The 22995-nt window shown below is 35.0% G+C and overlaps 1 protein-coding gene across 6 annotated transcripts in view; it reads left to right on the forward strand.

The window, feature by feature from the left end:
* The window catches only part of LOC112046488 (uncharacterized), a 166069-nt gene that overhangs the window by 127475 nt on the left and 15599 nt on the right, over positions 1–22995 (forward strand). For 3 of the 6 annotated variants that reach the window (XM_052884309.1, XM_052884306.1, XM_052884305.1), the window contains 3 exons: positions 19418–19579; positions 19759–19837; positions 21193–21296. In XM_052884309.1, the coding sequence (XP_052740269.1) occupies positions 19418–19579; positions 19759–19837; positions 21193–21296 (345 nt within the window). Of the gene's footprint in view, positions 1–7445; positions 7659–19417; positions 19580–19758; positions 19838–21192; positions 21297–22995 lie in introns of those variants that run through there. The other 3 variants (XM_052884308.1, XM_052884307.1, XM_052884310.1) reach the window with 2 other exon arrangements.

Raw genomic sequence — 22995 nt, forward strand, 5'->3', positions numbered from 1 at the left:
TTGTCATATATTAACACTAGCAGACGCCTCACGGTTTCAACCGGATAGTTCTCGTTACGAATACGGGGAATTTTGGGATATGTGATATGCTTTTAATTGGTAAAAGAATTTTCAAAATCAGTTCAGTATATCCAGAGATTACCCCCTACAACCTCACAAACTTTACCTCTTTATAATATTGTACAGAACTATATACTAAAACTACGTATATTATAGTTACTGCTCCATATCTTTCAAAGTAAACTTGTTATTACTTCGATACGGTATTTGAATTGTACCCGATTTGACACAGTACAGCAGTGAATGACACAATTTATTAATACTGGATACAGTGTAGAATAATTTATATTAATCAGGTGTTCAAATTATGCAATAACTATAATTCATGTAGTACTTTCCTGGTTAACAAACATACAGATTACGAAACCAATTTTATTATTATTTTAACAAATGATAAGTAAGATCGTTAGATTTATGTAGTTCTTATTTATAACTTTAAGAATTTTATAAAGATTACCAAAGATTTGGACAAACGTGACAACCCTATTCTTGAATATAACGTTACACAAAGTGACGGAATCGTATTTTTATACAATTAATCATATAAAATGGTTGAAAATCACGTGAAACAATAATAAATTTCTCGTTATAAAGATTTAATATGACATGAGTGAAAAATATCTTTAAAAGCAACACTTTTTATTGTTTTCAACACGTTAGGATACTGTATTACGAAACTTCTAAACTTTAAAAGGATTGTGATCTTTTACAAAGTAAAAATTTTGACTGATAACATTTAATTCAATTCATTCAAGCCTTTATTACTCCTCGACAAACATAGTTATCTTAAATTTAATTATCGTGTACTATTTGTGTTAGTTAATTAGTTAAATTATCAAAATCGCACATACGTTATTCTTTTACAGTTCTTTTCATTTAGTATTTAAATGTTAGTAAGTTTTTATTTTTTATATTAGGATAGTAAGTAATATTTACATTATGAACCAGTCATTGCGTACTTAAAGGTTTCCTCTTGAAAGTTAAAACATTATCTACCTAGCTACAAAGTTGTAGAAAAAGTTACTATTACACGGGCACTTGATAAGCGACTAAATTAAATTAAGACAATTATGCATAAAATACCGTACTATGGAAAAATAGTAACCAAGTAACCAGATTTTACCCAACTGCTCAAAATCTATACTAATATTATAAATCTGAAGAGTTTGTTTGCTTGAACGCGCTAATCTCTGGAACTATTGGTCCGAAAATTCTTTCAGTGTTAGATAGCCTATTTGTCGAAGAAGGCTATAAGCTATATATTATCCCCGTATTCTTACTGGAATCACGCGGGAGAAACCGCGCGGCGTCAGCTAGTTATTCAGGTACATTCATAACATCAATAGAATTTCAGCTAGATTATTATTATCGCATCGCAATAAAGTTTCATAATATAAGCAATAGACAATAGAGACAGCTGGTGCTGTGCGATGAAACAATTAGTTAATGTTTCATAAGTCATAAGTTAGTTTGTTATGTGTTGTTTCCTTAATTTTAAGATATTGATGCTTCATTTGTTGCGTGAATCGTAACTTTGATTCTGTATAAACAACATTCTTGCCAAATGGGCTTATTAAGTGCGAAGTTATATAAAGAAAGCAATTAAAAAGCATTTAATAGGCGATCGAATGATCCAATTCAGGTTTTGCCTGTATAATTAATGAAAATAAACAAAAAAACTAGTTTCCAATATTTCGTAACGTACTTCGTAAGCCGTATAATCCACAATCTTTGCTTATCCCAATAGAGTTATAAAAAAAAAACAAATAGTTTGAAGAAAATTTACTGTAATTTATTAGGTAATCCCAAAAGGTTGAATGCTCTTTCTTGTTACAAGTATATCCCAAGGAGAATTATTAAAAAGAACATTCAAGTTACCTTTTTTTTCATTTGAATGTTACTTTTGAGAGTAATTAAGTTAAAATTGCAATGTGGTATACGACCTTCGTCTTTCCAAAAAGGTTCACTAATAAAGATAACATGTAGGCACTGTATTTAAAAGTAAACGGGGATTTTTATCGTATTCTCATCTTCTCGCTAATTAATGTCCAAATACTGGGGTACAGACCTTGTCTCGCTATAGTTGAAAATTCATGCAACCTAATTAATTAATGTACGACTGAATAGGCTTTATGGTTACCGATCTTTGCATTCTCAAAGACATTTTTAAAAATGGTAAAAGATCTGAAACTGATAATCTACAGACATGGTTCGGTGTAATACCTTTGCCTTTTCCTTATGGGAAATAATAAACTTAAGAATTAATAACGTTTTTCTAATTGTAATTTTTTTACCATTAATACAATTTTAAAGTCGTCATGGTGAGCTCTTTAATTTGATATCCATATTGTGGTATTCGATTTTTTTTCCCTCAAGGGTTATAGGATCTCACAGTCACAGTGTTAGTTTTTTTTTAATTTCACCTATCCAAGGTCACTTAAATTATTACGACGAATCTAAAGATATTCTAAATACTTAAATATGTTCAGCGATTTGCAAGATTATAGACCTAGTATATACATTATACATACATACAAAAATACAATATATCCGCAAAAACATAACCCTTCTTGACATTCGGATAAAAATGACAATTGACAGACATGTAACAAAATCACTACTACTAGGTATTTATTTTATTGTTATTTATTTAGTTTATTTATGTAGTATATATTAATTATATATTTGTATTAGTTGTAATATATTATGTAATACATATGTAAATTTTAATTTTATATTTACGTATATATTATATTATATTTATACATATATATATATATATATATATATATATATATTTTAATTATTTATATATATATATATAATTACATATAATGTATTGCACCTTCCCGCTCTTTCTTCGCAAGTTCTCTCGTCAGGGGTTGCCTGGTAGAGATTACTTATAGTAATAAGGCCGCCTTTGCATGCTAAGTTTAATTTATGTTTTTAATGTTTCAATTTATAATTGTATTTTTGTGTGCAATAAAGTATTTATTCTTCTTCTTCTTCTTCTTCTTCACTACACATATTAGGTCAACAGCTCAATACAGGCTGTATGCACGGATCATTGCCTCTTACGTAAACTAATTAGAAAAATTGCGGTTTGGCAAAGCAGCTTTGATGTGCTGAATTAATCGCTAATCTAATTAGTACCGCATAGAAATCAATTAGCTAAATTGGCCAGTGAAATGTCCAACAGTAGATAGTTACCGCTTGCCTAAGTTAACACGTTCCACGACTATCGAACGTGTCACTAACTAAAGTCCTGCGGTTTTGTTCGCTAAACTATGCAACTCAGCGCAGTAAAGTTCCTTGTCAACTATTACGTATACGAGTAGGTAGTATCGTGTTTGGTGTGTTGCCAGAACACAAAGTACAATATGTATTTTACATAACCTATCATATTCCCTGTCATATTCCCTGACAATCTACATAATCCTGTTCCTGAGATTAGCGCGTTCAAACAAACAAATTCTTCAGCTTTATAATATTAGTATAGATACGCGTCAGAACGCGAAAAGGGCGGGGAACTCATGCAATGCAATAAATTCGAACGAACAATGGTAACTATCAGAAAAACCTAAAAGAATAAACTATCAAGCTTACAAAATACCTCATTTAACAATACATTCTTAGGGTTCCGCAGAAAAAAACAAGAGACTTGGTTTCGTCACATCTGTTTGTAGTTTAATTAGTTAGAATTTGCTTACAAAGCATTAAGTAATTTTTAGTGGGCATAGAATGCAGGTGTTTTTTTTATTTATGACTTCTGTTATTTTGAGGTGATTTTACGAAATTTTAAGCATTAAAGCAGCCATTTTATTAAATTATTATTTTATTTGATTTTTCATCATTTTGGATGAAAAATCAAATAAAATAATAAAATAATTTAATTTGGTGTATATATATAATTCTTCTATATATTCCCTTCTTATTATTGAGTGAGCTTTTTACGGTCCTATATATATTTATAGTGAAGCTAATAAAATAAATAGTGAACACGAAAAGTAATACAACTACGTAAGTTTAAGTTAGTAATTGTTGATCAACGTATTAAAATGTAATCTATTACGGAACCCATTGCGCATGGTCCGACGCGCACTTGTCCGGTTTTTATAGTTAGCAATTTGCAATCACATAATGGAAGGAATGATTTTCGTAGAGATCGTTCCCACGGCCGGTGAAAGAGTCTTTCTTGTTACCTTCACTTTTTTTTTTCTTAAATTATGTTTTTTTTATCCGTATACGTGCATGTACGATTATCTTCACGGATGTATCTAATTGAGAAAATTATGTGGTTAAGGAATGATGAACTTTGTTTTTAGCTTTTCATTTTCTACCCTGAACTTTCTTATTAAGTATTTTTTGACGTTACAACGTCTTATAATTCGATGTAGCCGGCTGCACACTCGTAAAAAGATGACGTCATGCGTCGTTCCCTCGTTCTAGGGTTGCCGACTTTTTTTTACAAGAAATAAAGTATATTCTGGTCTATGAAGATTATTAAATGGTATTTTAAAACGAACATTTTCTTTTCAAAAATGCAACTATTCCATCAGTATTTTCATAAGACTTTGTCACGTCAACTATCGTCAGTAAACCGACTTTACAGACAACCGACTTTTTTTTTAATGTAAGCTAGTGTTTGCCGTTTACCTTCAACTAAGAGAAAAGCTTTGTAAAAAGAGTAAAATTGTTAAGAAAATATTTCAACGACCTGAAACGAACCCAAGTCTTGACTTTTGTTACACCTACTTACAATAACGGCGCGCAAATATTATGAGTTTGGATCATAGTGGCTTTTTAATTAGTATCGTTCAAAGCCTTTGTTACCTAAGCTATAATAAACTAAATACAATGTTAAAACAGTAATTTTCATCACCGAGACAAATTGTCTACAACTTTATTTTTTAACAGATTACAATGATGACGTCACCGCCAGATGAAAACACATTTCGTATCAAATCAAATATTGCATTATCCATTTTGTTTAATGAGTAGATATCATAATTTAGATAATGTTGAAACAAAGATCTTTTATATAAAACAGTAATGAAGAGCATTTAGGGATTTTGTAAAGTCAAAATTATCCATTTTGGCTTTCGACGATGACTCCAAAACCGGAGGTACCAGTAGATATTCTGTACAGACCGAAAGGTACTTAATTTTGTATGAGATTTTTTCAAAATTGAAATAGTATTTCACTGGGTAATTTGTAATTTAATACGATTTTGATCTCGATTTCAATTCAGATTGATTTTCGTTTTGATCTATTAATATGTTTAAAAAATTGTAGTTGTCTACTAAAATATCAAATATTCGTGAGATTAAAAAATATATAATATTAGGTACATAGATCAAAATATAGGCTGCGTTTTATAATTTATGGAAATCAATGAGAATAAAAACAACCAAGAAACACTATGACAAAAACGCGACGGCGTCCGGTCTTTGATAACCACTGCTTAATTTTTTCATGTTGATATCCTCTCGTAATGGCATCTCTTTCTAACATATGAATCATAATTAAGCTATCCTTATCTCACTTCAAAGCCCGGGACAAACTGAATAAGCATTTAAAAGGTCTTGCAATACAAATTGTATAGGTCAGCCGATATTGGCAAGGGCGGAATTTATTTCACTATAAGTGATCATTGTATACATGAGAGTTGCCTCTTAACAAATGGCTGAAGATATCAAAGACATGAAAGGGCTTTGGTTCGTTTGAGCTTCGTAAGACTTGTAGAAGATTTGTATGCTTAGTAGTAGATTTGATTTGTCCTTTTCCAATTTTAGTCCATTTATCGAAAAATTGTATTTTAAATTTTTCTTGGCTACAATCATACCTACTGGCAATCTATATTGCGGTCTTAGTTAGAACACGATTGCCTAGAAGATGCCTACTCACTCTTACCTCGAAGGCATTCAAATTGGACTATAGGTAACGCGAAACAGTGAAGCCGGAAGGGCATTCCATACTTTTGTTAACTTTGGTGTTACTAACTAACGTGTGTTGGTGTTACAAAGAAAGACTTTTCTTTGTGTATGTGAATTGGCTGAGTTCCCTGCAGTATTAGGTACCGAAGGATTTAGCTCTATAAGCTCTACACAGTAGAGCCTAAGGGCTAGAAGACCGTAAGAAGGCAGAACATATTAAAGGGGTCTCCTGTGAAATTCGGTCCTTGGCTTAGAAAGTTACATTTTCGATGAATAAAAGGAGATATTGAGCATAAAAAGACATGACGGAGAATATTCTTTTTTAAATAAAAAAAGTTTGTCTACATTCGGTGGAATCCAAACTGTAGTGTTTGCTGCAGTACACTCGCTGTAATTTGATACTGCGGCAGAGATTTTCAGGCACTACCCGTAAATTAAAACTTCGATTGAACTTCACCGGACGTTAGAATAACGGGTACTATTTTATCACCGACTAGCCAACGCTACCCGGTTTCTCCCGCTTAGTTACTGTTCCCATAAAAATACGGTAATAAAATATACCTTACCGGAAATAACATGGCTTTCTATTGGTAAAAGTATTTTTATAACTACCCCCAGAGATTATGGCCCCTATAATACCACAAACTTTACCTCTAAATATTATTAGTCTTGATTTTTAAAACAATCTATAAACATTCTCTAATAGAAATTTCATTCTTATGCAGTTTTTCGCAGATAAAAATTGTTTCATAATTTTTCGTTCTCAATCAAAATTGTTTTTTTTTTTTTTGTTCAATTTGAGTCATGCAGGACAGGCAATGATCGATGAGCTGACATCCTATTCAGTCCTAGTGCGTGTATTTTTGTGCACGCCCATTAAAATACATTGTTTTTTATTTATTTCATTATAAAATTGTAGATCACTGGAAAAATGTTTAGGAGTATCAGGACCTGACAATAATATATTTTTATTTTCTTTGTTGCTTGATGGAAATCAATGATGAGGTTTAGGATGGAACGCGCTTGCCTAGAAAGTGGCTATTCAGTATTGCCTATAAGGAGTTTAGATTGTAGAGTGTGAAGGCAATATTTTTTTAAATACATTAAGACAGGAAGAGGACGGTATCACTGGTGTTCACTAGTCAACAATATACAATGTATGTGAAAATGCTCTATCTAGACAATAAAGAAGATTCTACAACAAAGGAAGTTAGATATGTATGTACTTTAATTGCTCTAAGGTAGGTTAATTGAACTTGTACTTTAGGTTTCCTCCGAGCTTGAATATAAACTTTCGCACGGCATCCTCTGAGCTCGTAAAGTATACTTACACTTTCGCACACTAGTTATGCCATGATGACATAGATAGCAGATGCAACGCTGCTTCCCAAACCGTGCGAACACCTCAGTCACAACAATGCTACTGAAATGAATTGACTGCTTCACATGCGGTCAGTTCCATTTTCAAATTTAAAAAATAAAAAGTTGTCTATGAGTGATTTTATACTTACTTTTTTTAAGTGTTAAGTTCTATTTTCAAATGTTTAATGCAACTCGATATCAAATTCAAGTGCACTCCCAATTTAACTACATTCAGTAGCTATCTGTGATGAGGGTGGAATGGCCTAATTGTAACAGCGTCATAACCAATGGCAAATTCAGTAAGTACTAAATCTGTTCTTAATGTCTTCAAAGTTTGGCTATCATTAAGGATATCTTTGTGCTTTTAATGATATCAAGCACAGATATCTAAAGTAGATTAAGTAATTACTTAAATTATGCTATGTAGAAGTGGTAAAACTAAACTCAGTTAAAGTACTTGGTTTAAAATTGTCTCTGTTTTGAAAATATCCAAACAGACAAAAAAATAAAAGTATTTTTATGTCTGTTTGGATAATTTTGTACTTATATACATATTAATAGGCTTTGCTCATGCTCCTTCAGTTACACACTAATCCACTTGTCTGTGGAAATCACATACAAAGCCAACCGTCTTTCCGGAATAAATTGAATATACCACAGATATAAGAAAAGTACTAATTACGTAAATCCGTTCAGTGGTTTGGAAGATATGAAGTAATAAAGAATATTACATACATACATACATACATACATACATACAAGATACGCGCAAAAAACATAACCCTTCTTGCAGTCGGGTAAAAAATATTTAAGAATTTAATTTTTTTTTCAATCTTGTAGAACTATAATAAACAATTTAACAAAACAATGACCATTAAAAAATGTGCCTATTCGTGAAAAACTTTTACTATTTTAGCCGCTTCTTTTAGCTGCGGATATTAATAAAAAATAAATAGATTTATATTAATCGTTTAAGTCCACTTCGATTAGTACAATGCATGTCCGATTTCGTAGATCTCGTGTTCCGCGCAATGGCCTCCATGCGCCATGTTCGTGCAGCATTTCCGGTATACCGAGCCAGAACTATGCACCACTGTTACTTTCAAACTGTTTTTACTTGGACATGTAATTGAGTAATCGCCCACGCGATGTGCCGATACACGGTATCGCGGTAACGAGTCGCTTGAACAATAACTAGAACGAGTCTGCGATTGCCAGATATACCTGAAATGGCTGAAAGTTTGTCTATGATCCTCATTATTAACAACCCATATTTGTCACACTGTTGAGCTAGAGACTCCTCACAGAATGAGAGGGGTTTGGCTAGTCTACCACGCTGGTCCAATGCGGGTTGGCAGACTTCACACACGTATAGAAAAATAAGGTCCATATCCTCAATTGTCCAAGTATAAAACGTGTTTTTTTTTTAGATTTTCTCCGGGATATCATGAGAAGCCCAATGCATTTGATACGGAGGACGCAGGCTTGAATCTGGTCCGGGGCATGCACCTCCAATTTTTCACTTATGTGCATTTTAAGAAAATAACTATCACTGGTCTCAAACGGTGAAGGCAAAACATCCTGAGGAAACCTGCATACCTGAGAATTTTCTCAATTCTCTTTGCATGTGAAGTCTGCCAATCCGCATTGAACCAGCGTGGTGGCCAGCCGAATCCTCTCATTCAGAGAGGAGACTCGTTCTCAACAGTGAGCCGAATATAGATTGTTGATGATGATGATGATGATTATGAAAAATCATCCCTCTAGTCGCTTTTACTTTTAACTTCGTAGCAACCCTTCATTTATTTAAAGATATTTGAAGTTTTCTTAAAAAAACATTAACGGTATTTTTCGAAGGGTTGCAAAGCTAAGTGACTGACGATATTCAGCCTAGTCAAATGAGGTAAGTGTGACCATCGTAGGCCCGTCTATAACTAGTTTCGTTTCGTTGTTTCGAGTGGGATTTGAAATATTTTCGCAATAAGGAAAAGGGTCGCTGCTGTTGTTATCGAGGATTGATTTGTTTTGGGTTTGGCATTTATTTGATTTTTACTTTATTATACCTATAGGTAGGTGTAGGTACTTACATGAATCGCTTTACGTTGAGTTTCAAACTTCGAAATTTTACCTATTTACCTATTTACCGTTTGACCTATTTTAGAATTTAAACTATCGAGATCGTGCCGCGTTGCAAGAACCAGCTCATGACTAAGGGCCCCGTAAGGGTTCGAAACTAGTCGGCCATAAATATCACTTGAGTTTTAGCCGTATTTCATAATCAATTAGTTTGACCTAGTTTTTGTATAATATTTTTGTTGTTTGCTTTAATATGGATTTGAAAAAAATCTCGCTCGCTCAAGTCCCTGGTGACGATGTTACGTTTAAATTAAGGAGCCTACAGAAAATACATAATCAGGAAATAAAATTATTAACCAGGGCGTATTTATACTTACCAAGGCCCGAGGTGTTTTAATTGATAGGGGCCACATTGTATTTTTCTTTTTAATTTTGAATTATAACTAAGGCCCTCTCAGGCCTCTTCGGACAGCAGATCCGTGGTTGCCAGCTCTGTCCAGTTTGGTAGTCAGTTACGCCACTGATACCAACGAGACAGATCATTGCTCTGTGCTAAAGATTTTGTTCTATTAGATATATCACTAGCGCGTCGAAACTTAGACTGACAAACGTGGCTAATTAAACAACGAAAGCTATTTAAGCATGTCTATGTGTGCTCAGTGGAATCATGAAATTCGGATCACTTTTTGCGGTGATTTTGTAGTCACATAACATGTGCAATAGCATAAAATCTTTGCTCTGAGCACAAAATATTGATTCTTAGAAAATAAAACATACGAAATCTTGTACCAATTTGTACTTTAAACCTGTTTGCTACAGTTTATCATATTCAACCCAATTCGCAACATTGACCCACAATAAATTATCAATCGCGGCTATTCTTCAAGCGGCACGCAACGTCATGTCCTACTTCTATTCAATACAAGTTATAATTACCTACTAATTTAATGACGTGCACTCCATTTATGCAAAGCACTTCCTTACTATTATATTTAGGCTGCTGTGTTTATTGACTCTTTTTATTATTTATTTCCTTCAATGATTTACCTGCCTAGTAGATTGTGGGGTTTTAATATATATTTTCATGGTGCAGCTGTATAATATAAATACCATAGAACCAGGGGCGTAATTACCGCCGTATCAGCCGTCATACGAGGACTACAGGGGGCCCTTACGCGTGGAAGCAAAATGTAAGCCACTTAATCTGCTTAGAGGTTCACTTCAGAACCAAATGACAAAAGTAAAAGCAATCTCTTTGCCTAGATCGGGACCTGTAAATAATGTAGACGAAAATCATTCTATTCAAATAAATAGGTCCCGACTGTTTTCTAATTGCTTTCTACACTTCTGGACTGAGCTTGTTTTTTTTTCTTTTCAGTTTTGTATAATTTATGCAGTCGAGTTTTTTTATTTGTTTAATTAATTTATTTATTTGAGAATTGTTTACCCTTTTTTGTGTTGGACCCCTTAGCTTATTTTGTTACGGGGCCCCTTCCAAGGCACGCTACGCCATTACATAGAACATAGATGAAGCTAGTGTATCCGTAGTAATCATCAACATCAACATTATCATCCGATTGACGTCCACTGCTGGATATAGCCCTCTAGCATTAATTTTTAAACACAATGGTCTCGAGCGCCAGCATCCAATCCAAAAATTCTTTCAGGGTTAGATAGCCCATTTATCGAGGAAGGCTATAGGCTATATTTTATCCCGGTATTCCAACGGGAACGGGAACCACGCGGGTGAAACCGCGCGGCGTCTACTAGTATGTCATGAAATTCTCCGTTCCGTTGAATTTGCTTATACCTATTTTCATATAGTTTTTGCCATTTGAAAAGCCTTTTGTGGTAAGAATAATCAACCGACTTCATAAAAATGTACCAAAAAGCGAATAATAATAAGCGGTTAATTGACGAAGTATAAAAATTAAAATAAATTGAAATTATTTCTTTTTGTTAAATAAAGAAGTTAAACAAAGAAAATTGAAATATTCAAATAACTAATAACTGAAACTTTAGGCAATTTTTCTTATTAAATAGGATAAAGACTTCGCACACCATTGTTCTTTATTTCCCCGATTAGGTAATTTACCAGTGAAAAAAAAATAATTAACGCAACTGTATAATACAAGCGAGTGTCGTACGTAATTGTGCTAAAATACCTAATTACGTCACCTTGCAAAACAAATATTACCCAATTAACGAGCAATGCATGCGTATGGCAACACAAAGGAATATTTTGCTGCTTTATTGTACGTATGTACGTATTATGTTGTGACTATGCCTCATACATATATACGTGTGAGGCTTTGTTTTGAGTTACTGATTCATTTGGACATTTCACACGACGTCGATCCACCATCGCTAGAGGCGACGAGGTAGAATAGAGTAGGCCGGGGATAGAAGGTACAATTTAGTAAAGATAATTTTTTATAAGCTTATAGACACACACGGTTAGACTTCCATCCGTATTAGAGAGATTTGTTTTTTTTTCATTCTTTATAAGTTAGCCCTTGACTACAATCTCACCTAATGGTAAGTGATGATGCAATGATGATGTTAGACGCGGGTTAACTTGTTAGGAGTACAGTACGTACCGGAACAGTAAATCATTTGGCGGTACGTCTTTGTCGGTTGGGTGGTAACTAGCCACGGCCGAAGCCTGCCACCAGCCAGACCTGGACCAATTTAGAAAGCCTCAATCGACCACGCATAGGTACCACTGCGCCACGGAGGTCATTAATTTTACACCTGAGATTTAGAACGTCGAACATTTTCTATCTGTAATTACTATTTACGTATGTTAAAGGTCCATAAATTACATCAAATTCAATCGGATCAGATTACTCGGCAGCCATGCATTTACAATTGTGGATAAATCTATCACTTGTCAATTCTAAACGGTACGCGTTTTGTCCTAATAATAATGTGCGGTGCGTTGCCAAATATGGCCATTGAACGGTGTTCAAATCGAGGCTTTAACAACCTTCGGACAGTCAATTTGAAAATGAATAGTCATACATTTTAATAAGGCTAGGACTTATACAAGTTACAAATCACCTTGCGTAATGCTTTGTAATTTATCTAACTTTGCCGTGATATCCCAGTGGATATGACCTCCGATTCCGGAAGGTGTGGGTTCGAATCCGGTCCGGGGCATGCACCTCCAACTTTTCAGTTGAGTGAATTTTAAGAAATTAAATATCACGTGTCTCAAACGGTGAAGGAATGCGGAAACCTGCATAACAGATAGATAGTTTTCTTAATTCTCTGCGTGTGTGAAGTCTGCCAATCCATTGGGCCAGCGTGGTGGACTATTGGTCTAACCCCTCTCATTCTGAGAGGAGACTCAAGCTCAGCAGTGAGGCGAAAATGGGTTGATCATGTTTGTTCATGATCATGTTTGTTGTAAATATCTAACGTGTAGTTAGTAGTAGTAGAGCTCGTAAACATTCGATTTTTTGATTTTTGAAGTTTTTCTTCTCTGTCATAAAGTACTAAGTAATTTGGTACTCACTAAAAATCTAGCCTACAAATGTCACTAATTGGTAATTATAATTAAACCTTAACTTATTGTTGTTATTCTAAGGGATCGCGCTCTAAGCCTAATCATAATCTTAGTTAAAGTCACGTAATCTTTAAGGTAGCGTTAAAGTCTATCGTGATCTTTAAATCCCTCTAATCAGTCGTAAAGGGATAAGTTATAAGTTAATAACGCAAAGTAATAATTAATTAATTAAAAAATCATAAGTAGGTAAAGTAGGTACGTAGGTAGGTTTTAACTTTAAATATCACAGAATTAAAATCAAAAATTAAAATTAAATTGACAATAAAAATATGAATCAAGAAATGCAATCATTAAAATATATCGCTCAATAGTAGTAGATTTTACCCTCGACTCCGTAACCCTATTATCTGATACAACATTGGAGGGTTTTGAAAACACTTGAAAAAACTTAAGCGTATCCATTTTACACCCGTTTGAGGGTTATTTAAAAAGACAAAAACCACGTTAAATATTCGATTTAGCATAGTTGTTTTAAACTCTTTTTAGGTCAAATGAATAGGTTTTCCGCCCATTTCACCCCCTTTAGATAAAATACCCTTTAGAGTTTTCGAAAAATTGTAAAGTTCACAATAGGTCCTCCCTTGTAGTTTCATTTTCAATTTGACCAATCGCCTTTGTTATTGAAATAAAGGTTATGCTATTCCATTTTACATAATACATTTACCCCCTAGTTAAATTTAATGATAATTGATAAGTACCTACTCAGCCCTTATTATATTTGAAGTGACTATGAGGTATCAAAGTTAGAGTACTGGAATTGTCGGATTTTATGCAAAAAATTAGGCGATTTTTGTAGAGATTGCGTTTTAGATTGCAATCATCACAGGAAAGCATTGATCTTCATATAAAAAACTTTTACATGAAAAAAAAAACATTTGTCTGTTATCATAAAAAAATAGGTATCAAAAAGTAGGTACGCATTTAAATGACTAGCAGGCACTACGCGGTTTCACCGCCGTAGTTCCTGTTTCTGTGGGAATACGTGGATTATAAACGCGAAATTCTTACTAATATTATAAACGCGAAAGTTTGTATGGATGTTTGCTACTCTTTAACGCCGCAACTACTGAACCGATTTGGCTGAAATTTGCAATGGAAATACATTTTACTCTGAATTAACACTACATTTCATCCCAGACAAATCCGAGGGATTTGTGATAAATATAATAAATAGTATACATAGACTAGCTTTGATAACCCCTTGATCTTTGGATATAGATAACTTCTGGGTATGCGTTTTGAGTCGAAAGTACCATACGAGATCAATGTAGCGGGATGCTTATTTGCTTAGGCGGCAGCGTATTACAATCGGCGCTGTGTAACAAGCTCTCAGACCATTAATAACTGGACTTGGTTCGCACCCAAATTCACCAACAAAAAAGTCTGACGTTTTTTGAGGGGGACGAGGTAAACTCACACATCGAAAACATTTAACACCATTAAGTATATTCTGTGTCCATACACTACACACAACTATAAATTTGACTCGCATCTTTTACTAAACTACAAGTTTTTGGCCGTTTTTTATGCCATTTAACTACACAAACCGGCATTTTTAGGGAGCTCTTTACACGACGAAAACGAGTACAACAATGAAACATCGATTCTGTAGCAACGCGTTAGATCATAGATTTTTGATCTTTGCCAGGAGGGGTAACGGTTAACGAGCCAAGTCCTGTTATTAATGGTCTAAGAACAAGCTTGAAGCAGCATTCGACTACTTACCGCATGGCTTTGCAGTGGCGTTTCCGCTGTGCAAAATATAGCAATGCCAAAATATGCCTAACTCTAGTGCAAGTGTGAAAGGGCTTTAAACAGCAATTCGGCGCTCATGTGTATTGACAGTCATCAATCATTGAATTGTATAAACGCTTTTACATTCGCCGACACATAATTTTGGACTGTTGTGTGTCTATGAAACTAAATGTTTGAATGCGTCAGTGTATTATCCTATTACTTACTACTATATTACATATAGATTTTGGATATACATACATATAATTATTATGTACTGGACTATACCGAAATTAAAGAAAGTGGCAAAAAATAGATACTTTTAGAGCTTTTCGCATGTAGACTGCGAAACTTCGGCTCGTTAATGGCACACGATGATAATGAACGAGGACGAGTTGTTTATTATTTTTTTTTTCTTTAAAGGTATTCTATAGGTATACGATCTATAATTAATGTACCATATTGGTCTGTGGCAGGAATACGTCTGTTAGTAAAATGTATCATGCTATCTATCTATCTATCTATGCTATCCATTTGATCCTCTAAAATCAAGTAACAGCTCATTTTTTCCGATTTTCATTTTTTCCTGTATGCACTATGACATAGGTGTTTTGGGGAAAAAATAAGGCTAACAAATAACTGCCAAAAACACAATTGGAAAATGGAAATTGCCACTTAAGTAATTTCAGCAAAATTCTACATTCATGGTAATTGGAACATCATCAAAGGAGTATGGATTTTCCCTCCTCCTAACAAGTCAGCCCGCTTCCATCTTAGATGGCATCATCACTTACCGTCAGGTAAAATTGTAATCAAGGGCTAACTTGTAAAGAATAAAAAAAACATGGGAATTTTCACTTCAGCAGTTTTAGGTGGTAAAGTCTACTGGGTCAGCTGTTTAATAATTAATGCTGCTGCTGTTTAATGACCAAAAAAAACACAATTTTGAGTTTATTAACATACAATCAGTTGACCTCCATCGTCACAGTCAGTTGGTTCAGCTAAACATGATCCGCGTTAACTTCAGCAGAACTAAACGTGAGACGACTCCGTATCGAGGCCAAGGAGCTCTACAACAACGTGGCATTATGTAGACTGCATGATGTACGTACGTACTTCAAAGTTACTTTTATGGTTCCGTATATCAATAGACTAGCTGACGCCGCTCGGTTTCACCCGCGTGATTCCCTTTCCCGTAGAAATATGGGGATAACATATAGCCTATAGCCTTCCTCGATAAATGGGCTATCTAACACTGAAAGAATTTTTCAAATCGGACCAGTAGTTCCGGAGATTAGCGCGTTCAATCAAACAACCAAACAAACTCTTCAACTTTATGATATTAGTATAGATTGTGTTCTAATGCTTGAAAGAACACAGGAAGGAGGAGGAGAAGAGATGGTTGGAGTGTGTGTAAAGTAGATGATAAATTGACGAATGATAGAAGCTATTTACACATTTTCCGGCCCGTTTAGGTGGGATAAGGTAGAGATAGTTGTGTGCATTTTAAGAAATGAAATATCACGTGTCTCAAACGGTGAAGGAAAAACATCGTGAGGAAACCTGCATACCTGAGAATTTTCTTAATTATTTGCTTTTGTGAAGCCAATCCGCATTGGGCCAGCGTGGCGGACTATTGGCCTAACCCCTCTCATTCATAGATGAGATTCGAGCTCAACAGTGAGTCGAATATAGATTGTACGAATGAATGATGAAGGTAAATATAATGATGATGATATCACTCAATGGTTACTGCTGATTATGAGGTGAGAAATCAAAAATTTCAACCTAACCCCACCAACTCGTTATGGAAGAGCGTCATGTGTATTTTTTCTGTTTTTTTTGGACAAAATAAACGGAATAATATTATGCCTTTGGCAAGTTCTTGCACAATGTAATCCCGACGCATCTTCGATAAATTAATGAATTTTTTTGCACTTGAAAACTGAAATGAATGAAAGTCTGCCTTATTTAGAACATAACAACCGTTTAAATATCTTGCAATGATCAGATTTCTGATTATCCTACGTCATATCGTAAATAAATCCATGTCAGTGATTGCGAACTTTGAATTCGTTCAAACCTACGTCGAGTGTGGATTGATCTTATCTAGTCTATTACACGGGTCAGTTGGTCTAATGGAAGTTATTACAGAATCGGGCGTGTAATGTCGTACAACGTGACCCGTTCAAAAATCTCATGCATAAATTATTTCTGTCGGGATAAATTAACATTGTATTTAGCTTTGAGTTCTAAGACTTATACGGGACAAAACGAGTGCATTACCCAAAAGTTGACATAATGATTATCAAATGAAAAATATCGGACAAGTGTGAGTCGGAACCACGCCTTTTTTGAAGATTTTTTTTTTTTTTTTATTTTGAATAAGCAAGCGCTTAGCTGCAATCATGCCTGATGGTAAGGGATGATGCAGCCTATGGTGGAACGCGCTTGCCTAGAAGATGCCTATTCACTCTTGACTTGAAAATACCCATATTGTAGGTGGTGGGGAAAACTGAAGCTGGGAGAGCATTCCACATCTTTGCAGTGCGTATAAGGAAAGAGGAACTAAACCGCTAGTTACTTACTAAGTTTACTCCATAAGAATAAATTTTTCATATATAGCCCCTGGTATGAAAAAAATATGGGCAGTTAAAATTGGATGAACGAATGACAGCGTTACGATTTTTGTGCATACCTTTCACCGTTCACTGCCGAGGAGCAACAGCACACCGCGGCCTGCTGCTCCTCGGTTGCGCACCTTTTACTTTTCAGTAGTGGTATTGAGACGTACATAGTGTATACTATCTAGACAGTCGATGAAAGAGTGAACTCCATTCGTGCGTCGGAGCTGACACACACCTTTTTTTGTAAAACGAGATTTGTATTATTTTCATAAATTTCGTAGATTTTTTTTAAATTCTTTGACAAGTTAGCGCTTGATTGGAACCAGATGTACTCCGACCTTTTTATGCGGTATCATACCGGAACGCCAAATCGCTTGGCGGTACGTATTTATGTATTAGCAGGGTAGTAACTAGCCACGGCCAAAACTTGGAAGCTGGGAATAGAACCTAGGAATTTGAGAACTACGACTATGCAACTATATTCGTTGAATATATAAGTCGTTGAAAAATATAACGTACATACATATTTGTTTATTAAAGTCATGAATAGATTAAATCGTTCGATAGATCTACCTCATATGAAAGAGTTATCGAACGGTTGAACGAATAAGAGAATGATCACTCATTCATTCGGTCATTCCCTGACTGACGAGACTCTCCGGGGCGTGTAATTTATTCGATCTGTTAAATCTGAGTGAATGGCCGTTAAACTTGAAGTTTGGAGTTCAATTTATTGAAGTGCCCTTTGCTATTCTGATAATGGCACCGTTGAACAAATGTTTTACTGCCTACAATAATAGACGTAGCTTTTAGTTGGATTGTTAAATTTAATTGGCTACTATCTACATCTTATAGGGTGAAAGTGTATTATCATTTATCACTTTATTAACAGGGACTTGTAATTGAAATCGAGTAGATAATTTAGGTTTTTCTATTGATTGTGTACTTGGATCTGCCTTCCGAACTTAATGAAGTTTCATCATCATTATTATTATCAACCCATATTATTATTATTATTGCTGAGCTCGAGTCTCCTCTCAGAATGGTTTAATATGAAGTCCTTAAGAACTCGTAAACAAGTTAAACCTGAGCTTGTCATTCATCATCATCAATTGATGGACGTTCAACTTGCAATCATTGTAAGGACTTACAATTAACATTTATGGCATCGGTTATCCTTGACATCGACCAACACTGTGCTTTCTGATGTGGGGTTGCCATTCCAGCACCTTAGAACTCCAACCCCAACCGCGCTTCGAACCACATGCCGCCCTTGTGATTGCTACAGCCTTGCGACTCGTTGAGCTACCTCAGTAACTTTGATTCTCTGCGGATCTCCTTATTTTTGATTTAATAAAGCAGAGATACACCAAGCATAATCGCTCCATCGCCCGTGTGTCTAAGCTTTCATATGAGGGCCATGTTTACATTATACCAGGAATTACTTAGTTTTAGATAATATTGCGAAATTGTGATAACAAAAAGAAAGCATTATCTGAGATTATTTTGGACTCTTATCAGACAAAGCCTGCGTTTGTACCCTTGTATCTTTGACTTAAAGTTTTCGCCTTTAGTTTCACCGAAACAAAACCTGACGTTTCAAGATGTAAACTGCCTGTTACTATTAATAATTCCAGTCAGTAAAAAGACAAGTGCGACTGTCACTGAAATGTCATTTTACTGACTGGAATAAAATTTATAATCGTACATACGATTAGTCTTAGTACATTATTATTAATTCCAGTCAGTAAAATAACATTTCAGTGACAGTTGCACTTGTCATTTTACCGACTGGAAATTAACAATCGTACTAGGTATACCTACTTGAAATAAACGAATTTTGAATTTGATTTCATATAGGTTTTCAGTGACAGTTGCACCTGTCATTTTACTGACTGGAATTAATAATCGTGCTATAAAAAACGAATTTTGAATTTGATTTTATATCGATACTATTTGATTTTTATATAATTGTTTTTTTCATTAATATTTTTTTTGTAATTTTAGTTTTTGTTTGTTTGTTTATTTATTTGTCCGCCTACCCGCATAGAGCTGCAGTACGGCGCGCTGCTCGACGGCTGCGGCGGGGAGCTGCCGTCGCTCAGCGCGTGCGCCCCCCTCCCCCCGCACCTCGACAAGGCGACGCGCCGCCAGCAGAAGGACGCGCGCGCGCACCAAGACAAAATAGCACAAGTTAACATACACTTGCAGGGTATTTTTTGTTTTTTTTTTTTAATTTTTGTTTTTTTTTAATTTTCCTTTACTTTAATTACTTTAGGTTTGAATTTAGTATTATTACCAATTATAGTTAGTCTTCTCGTTTAGAAAACTACAGTTAAGAGGGTAGACAAAGACGTTCAACTTTTTAAAATAAATGCTATTTTGTTTCAGCATTATTTGCGGCGGTAGAGCATGGCTACATCGACAAGGCGAGGAACATCTTGGAGTCCACAGATGTCGACGTTAATAGGTACTTACCTCAATTTTTCAACAACCGTTCTCGGTTACGAGAATGCTTTCCTCTATAACAATAATCGAATCGAAGCTTCTCGCTTTGGGATTGGATTCATGGCTTTGTCAATCTATACTAAGTAATATTATAAAGATGAAGAGTTTGTTTGTTTGTTTGTTTGTTAGATTGAACGCGCTAATCTCAGGAACTACTGGTCCGATTTGAAAAATTTTTTCAGTGTTAGATAGCCCATTTATCGAGGAAGGCTATAGGCTATATATTATCCCCGTATTCCTACGGAAACGGGAACCACACGGGTGAAAACGCGCGGCTTCAGCTAGTATTTTATATTTTGTAAATTGACACAGGTCTGGTGAGTGATATTTTTAAGTTGTGATAGCCCAGTGGATATGACCTTTGCCACCGATTCCGGAGGGTGTAGCTAAGAATCCGGTACGGGGTATACACCTCTAACTTTTCAGTTGTGTGGCATTTTAAGATTGTGCATATGTAATTTGGTGGTTAGAAATAGTTCTGGATCTCAGATTCTGGAAAAGTTAGGAGCCTGATATTTAGGTAAATGATATTTCAAAGTGTTAGCTTCGTTATGACTATACAAAATACACAATTAGTAAAACTTTTCTCGATAGTTTATGTATAGAAAATTAGGTATATATCTTGAACATGGCCATTTTGTTTTTCGTTATGTTGTTTAATTTACTTGCAATTAGGTAAAAATGGTTTTGGCGCTCACGTCATAAAATTTGCGTCGCGCATCAATCGCTCCGTGAAGAAAAAACGTCGTGAGGAAACCTACATACCAGAGAATTTTTTTTATTATTTGCGTGTGTGAAGTCTGCCAATACGCATTGGGCCTGCGTGGTGGACTACTTGGCCTAACCTCATTCTGAGAGAAAACTCAAGCTCAGCAGTGAGCTGAATATTGGTTGATAATGATTAATTAACGTTTAATTAATTTAATGGTTCTGGTGGCAAAAGTTCATCAAAATTGATTTAGAATAGAATAGAATAGAATATATCTTTATTTGTCCACACACGAGTAATAAAATAAAATAAAATAAACAAACAGAACATACAAATATCTGGTCGTGGACAAAACAGGTATCCACCTCAGCACAATGCCACAGCGAGCTGTGGCGCGGGTTTTAGGTGAAACCTTGTGAGTTCACGGACGTGTGTGTCTACGTGACGTGTCTTAACTTAAAACTTATACATGAATACAAAGTAAAATAAAAAATAAATAAAAAATAAATTTACTGGTGTAGGTGCGAAAACACTACAGAGCTATAGCATTCATAAATTTAGTAATATCGAAATAAATAATGAAACATGGTTACTGTTTTCTGTTCCAGCCTTAACCCTGATGGATTGTCACCGTTGGACGTGGCGGTGTTGGCTTGCAACCGGCAGCTCGCCAGAATGCTTATGGAGTTTGGTGCTAAGGAAGGAACACAATGTAAGTTACCTATCTTATATCTACTAATATTATAAATGCGAAAGTGAGTCTGTCTGTCTGTCTGTCACCATTTCACGGCTGAACGGCTGAACCGATCAAGATAAATTTTGGTATAATGGTAAATGAGACCTTGGAGCAAAAGATAGGGTATCTTTTAATCCTAAAATAAAAATAGAAGGGGGTGAAATAAGGGTTGAAATTTCTTCATTTTTAGAGTTATAGTTATAAAAATTTGTTCTTAAATCATGAAAAAAATACGAAATATAATGTAATTCAAGAATTTTTAAAATTCTCACCTGATTGTAAGTGATAATGCGATCTAGGATGAAAGCGGACTAGCTTGTTGTGTGGGCCATGAGAATCAATACGTATGAAATCAGAATTAGAGAAAATTTACTGTGACAGAAAGACAGACGGACACACGAATCTTAAGAGCTGTGTTCATTTTAATTCAGACGTACGGAACCCTAAAAAGTATTAGATGGCCAGAGTTCTGTACACGTCCGCAAAAATTATGCAACTCTCAGAAGTATGACCGACCGACCGACAGAAGTATATACTGTTGAATTTTTTTTTTTTAATTTTACGATTACACTCCAAAATATACATAAATACTTATCTACTTAGTTGGATTAGTCGGTGTAGGTTTAAACGAACACTCAAGCGAAAAGTTTCGAGATAAATATTAACAGTTTATGTTCGGTCCTAAAACCTTGTGGATTAAAACTTTACGTTTATACCTTCCTTGATGCCACGTTATGGAATTAATCTTTTTACTGATCATACAATATCTCAACTTTGTAATTTAACTTACTTAACCATATTTTGAGCCGTGATAGCCCAATGAACCTCGAGCCTGTGATTCCGGAGAGTGTGGGTTCGAATCCAGTCCAGAAATAGAAATTAAATATCACGTCTCTCAAACAGTGAAGGAATAACATCGTGAGAAAACCTGCATTCCAAAGATTTTTCCTAATTCTCTGCGTGTGTGAAGTCTGCCAATAGGCATTAGGCCAGCATGGCGCACTATTGGCCTAACCCGTCTCATTCACCCCTCAGAGAAAATTCTCTGGTATGCAGGTTTCCTCGCGATGTTTTTCCTTCACCGTTTGAGACAAGTGATATTTAATTTCTTAAAATGCACTTATCTGTAAAGTTGGAGGTGCATGCCCCGGACCGGATTCGAACTACGCTCTCCAGTATCTGAGGCAGAGGTCATATCCACTGGGCTATCACGGCTCTCTACTGACTTACTACCCGAAACTCTTACATGAAATTCATTCACACCGTTACAACGTAAAATAATTCTACACAGGTCGAGTGTAAGGACTAGCTGAAGCCGCGCGGTTTCACCCGCGTGGTTCCCATTTCCGTAGGAATACGGGGATAATATATAGCCTATAGCCTTCCTCGATAAATGGGCTATCTAACAATGGTAGAATTTTTCAAATCGGACTAGCAGTTCCTGAGATTAACGCGTTCAATCAAACAAACAAACTCTTCAGCTTTATAATATTAGACATTACCATAAAAACTTTACATATTTAGACACCTTGTAAATAGTTGGCTAGTCATCATAAATCTTGCAAATTCAAAAATGCCATTTTAAAACTGATTCAAAAAAATGAAATCGTAAAAAGTTGAAATATAACTTGAATACAAGACCGTGACTAATTCACAATCAGTTATTCCAACGAGT

The sequence above is a fragment of the Bicyclus anynana genome, chromosome 11, assembly GCF_947172395.1.
Source record: "Bicyclus anynana chromosome 11, ilBicAnyn1.1, whole genome shotgun sequence".
NCBI classification, from domain to species: Eukaryota; Metazoa; Arthropoda; class Insecta; order Lepidoptera; family Nymphalidae; genus Bicyclus; species Bicyclus anynana.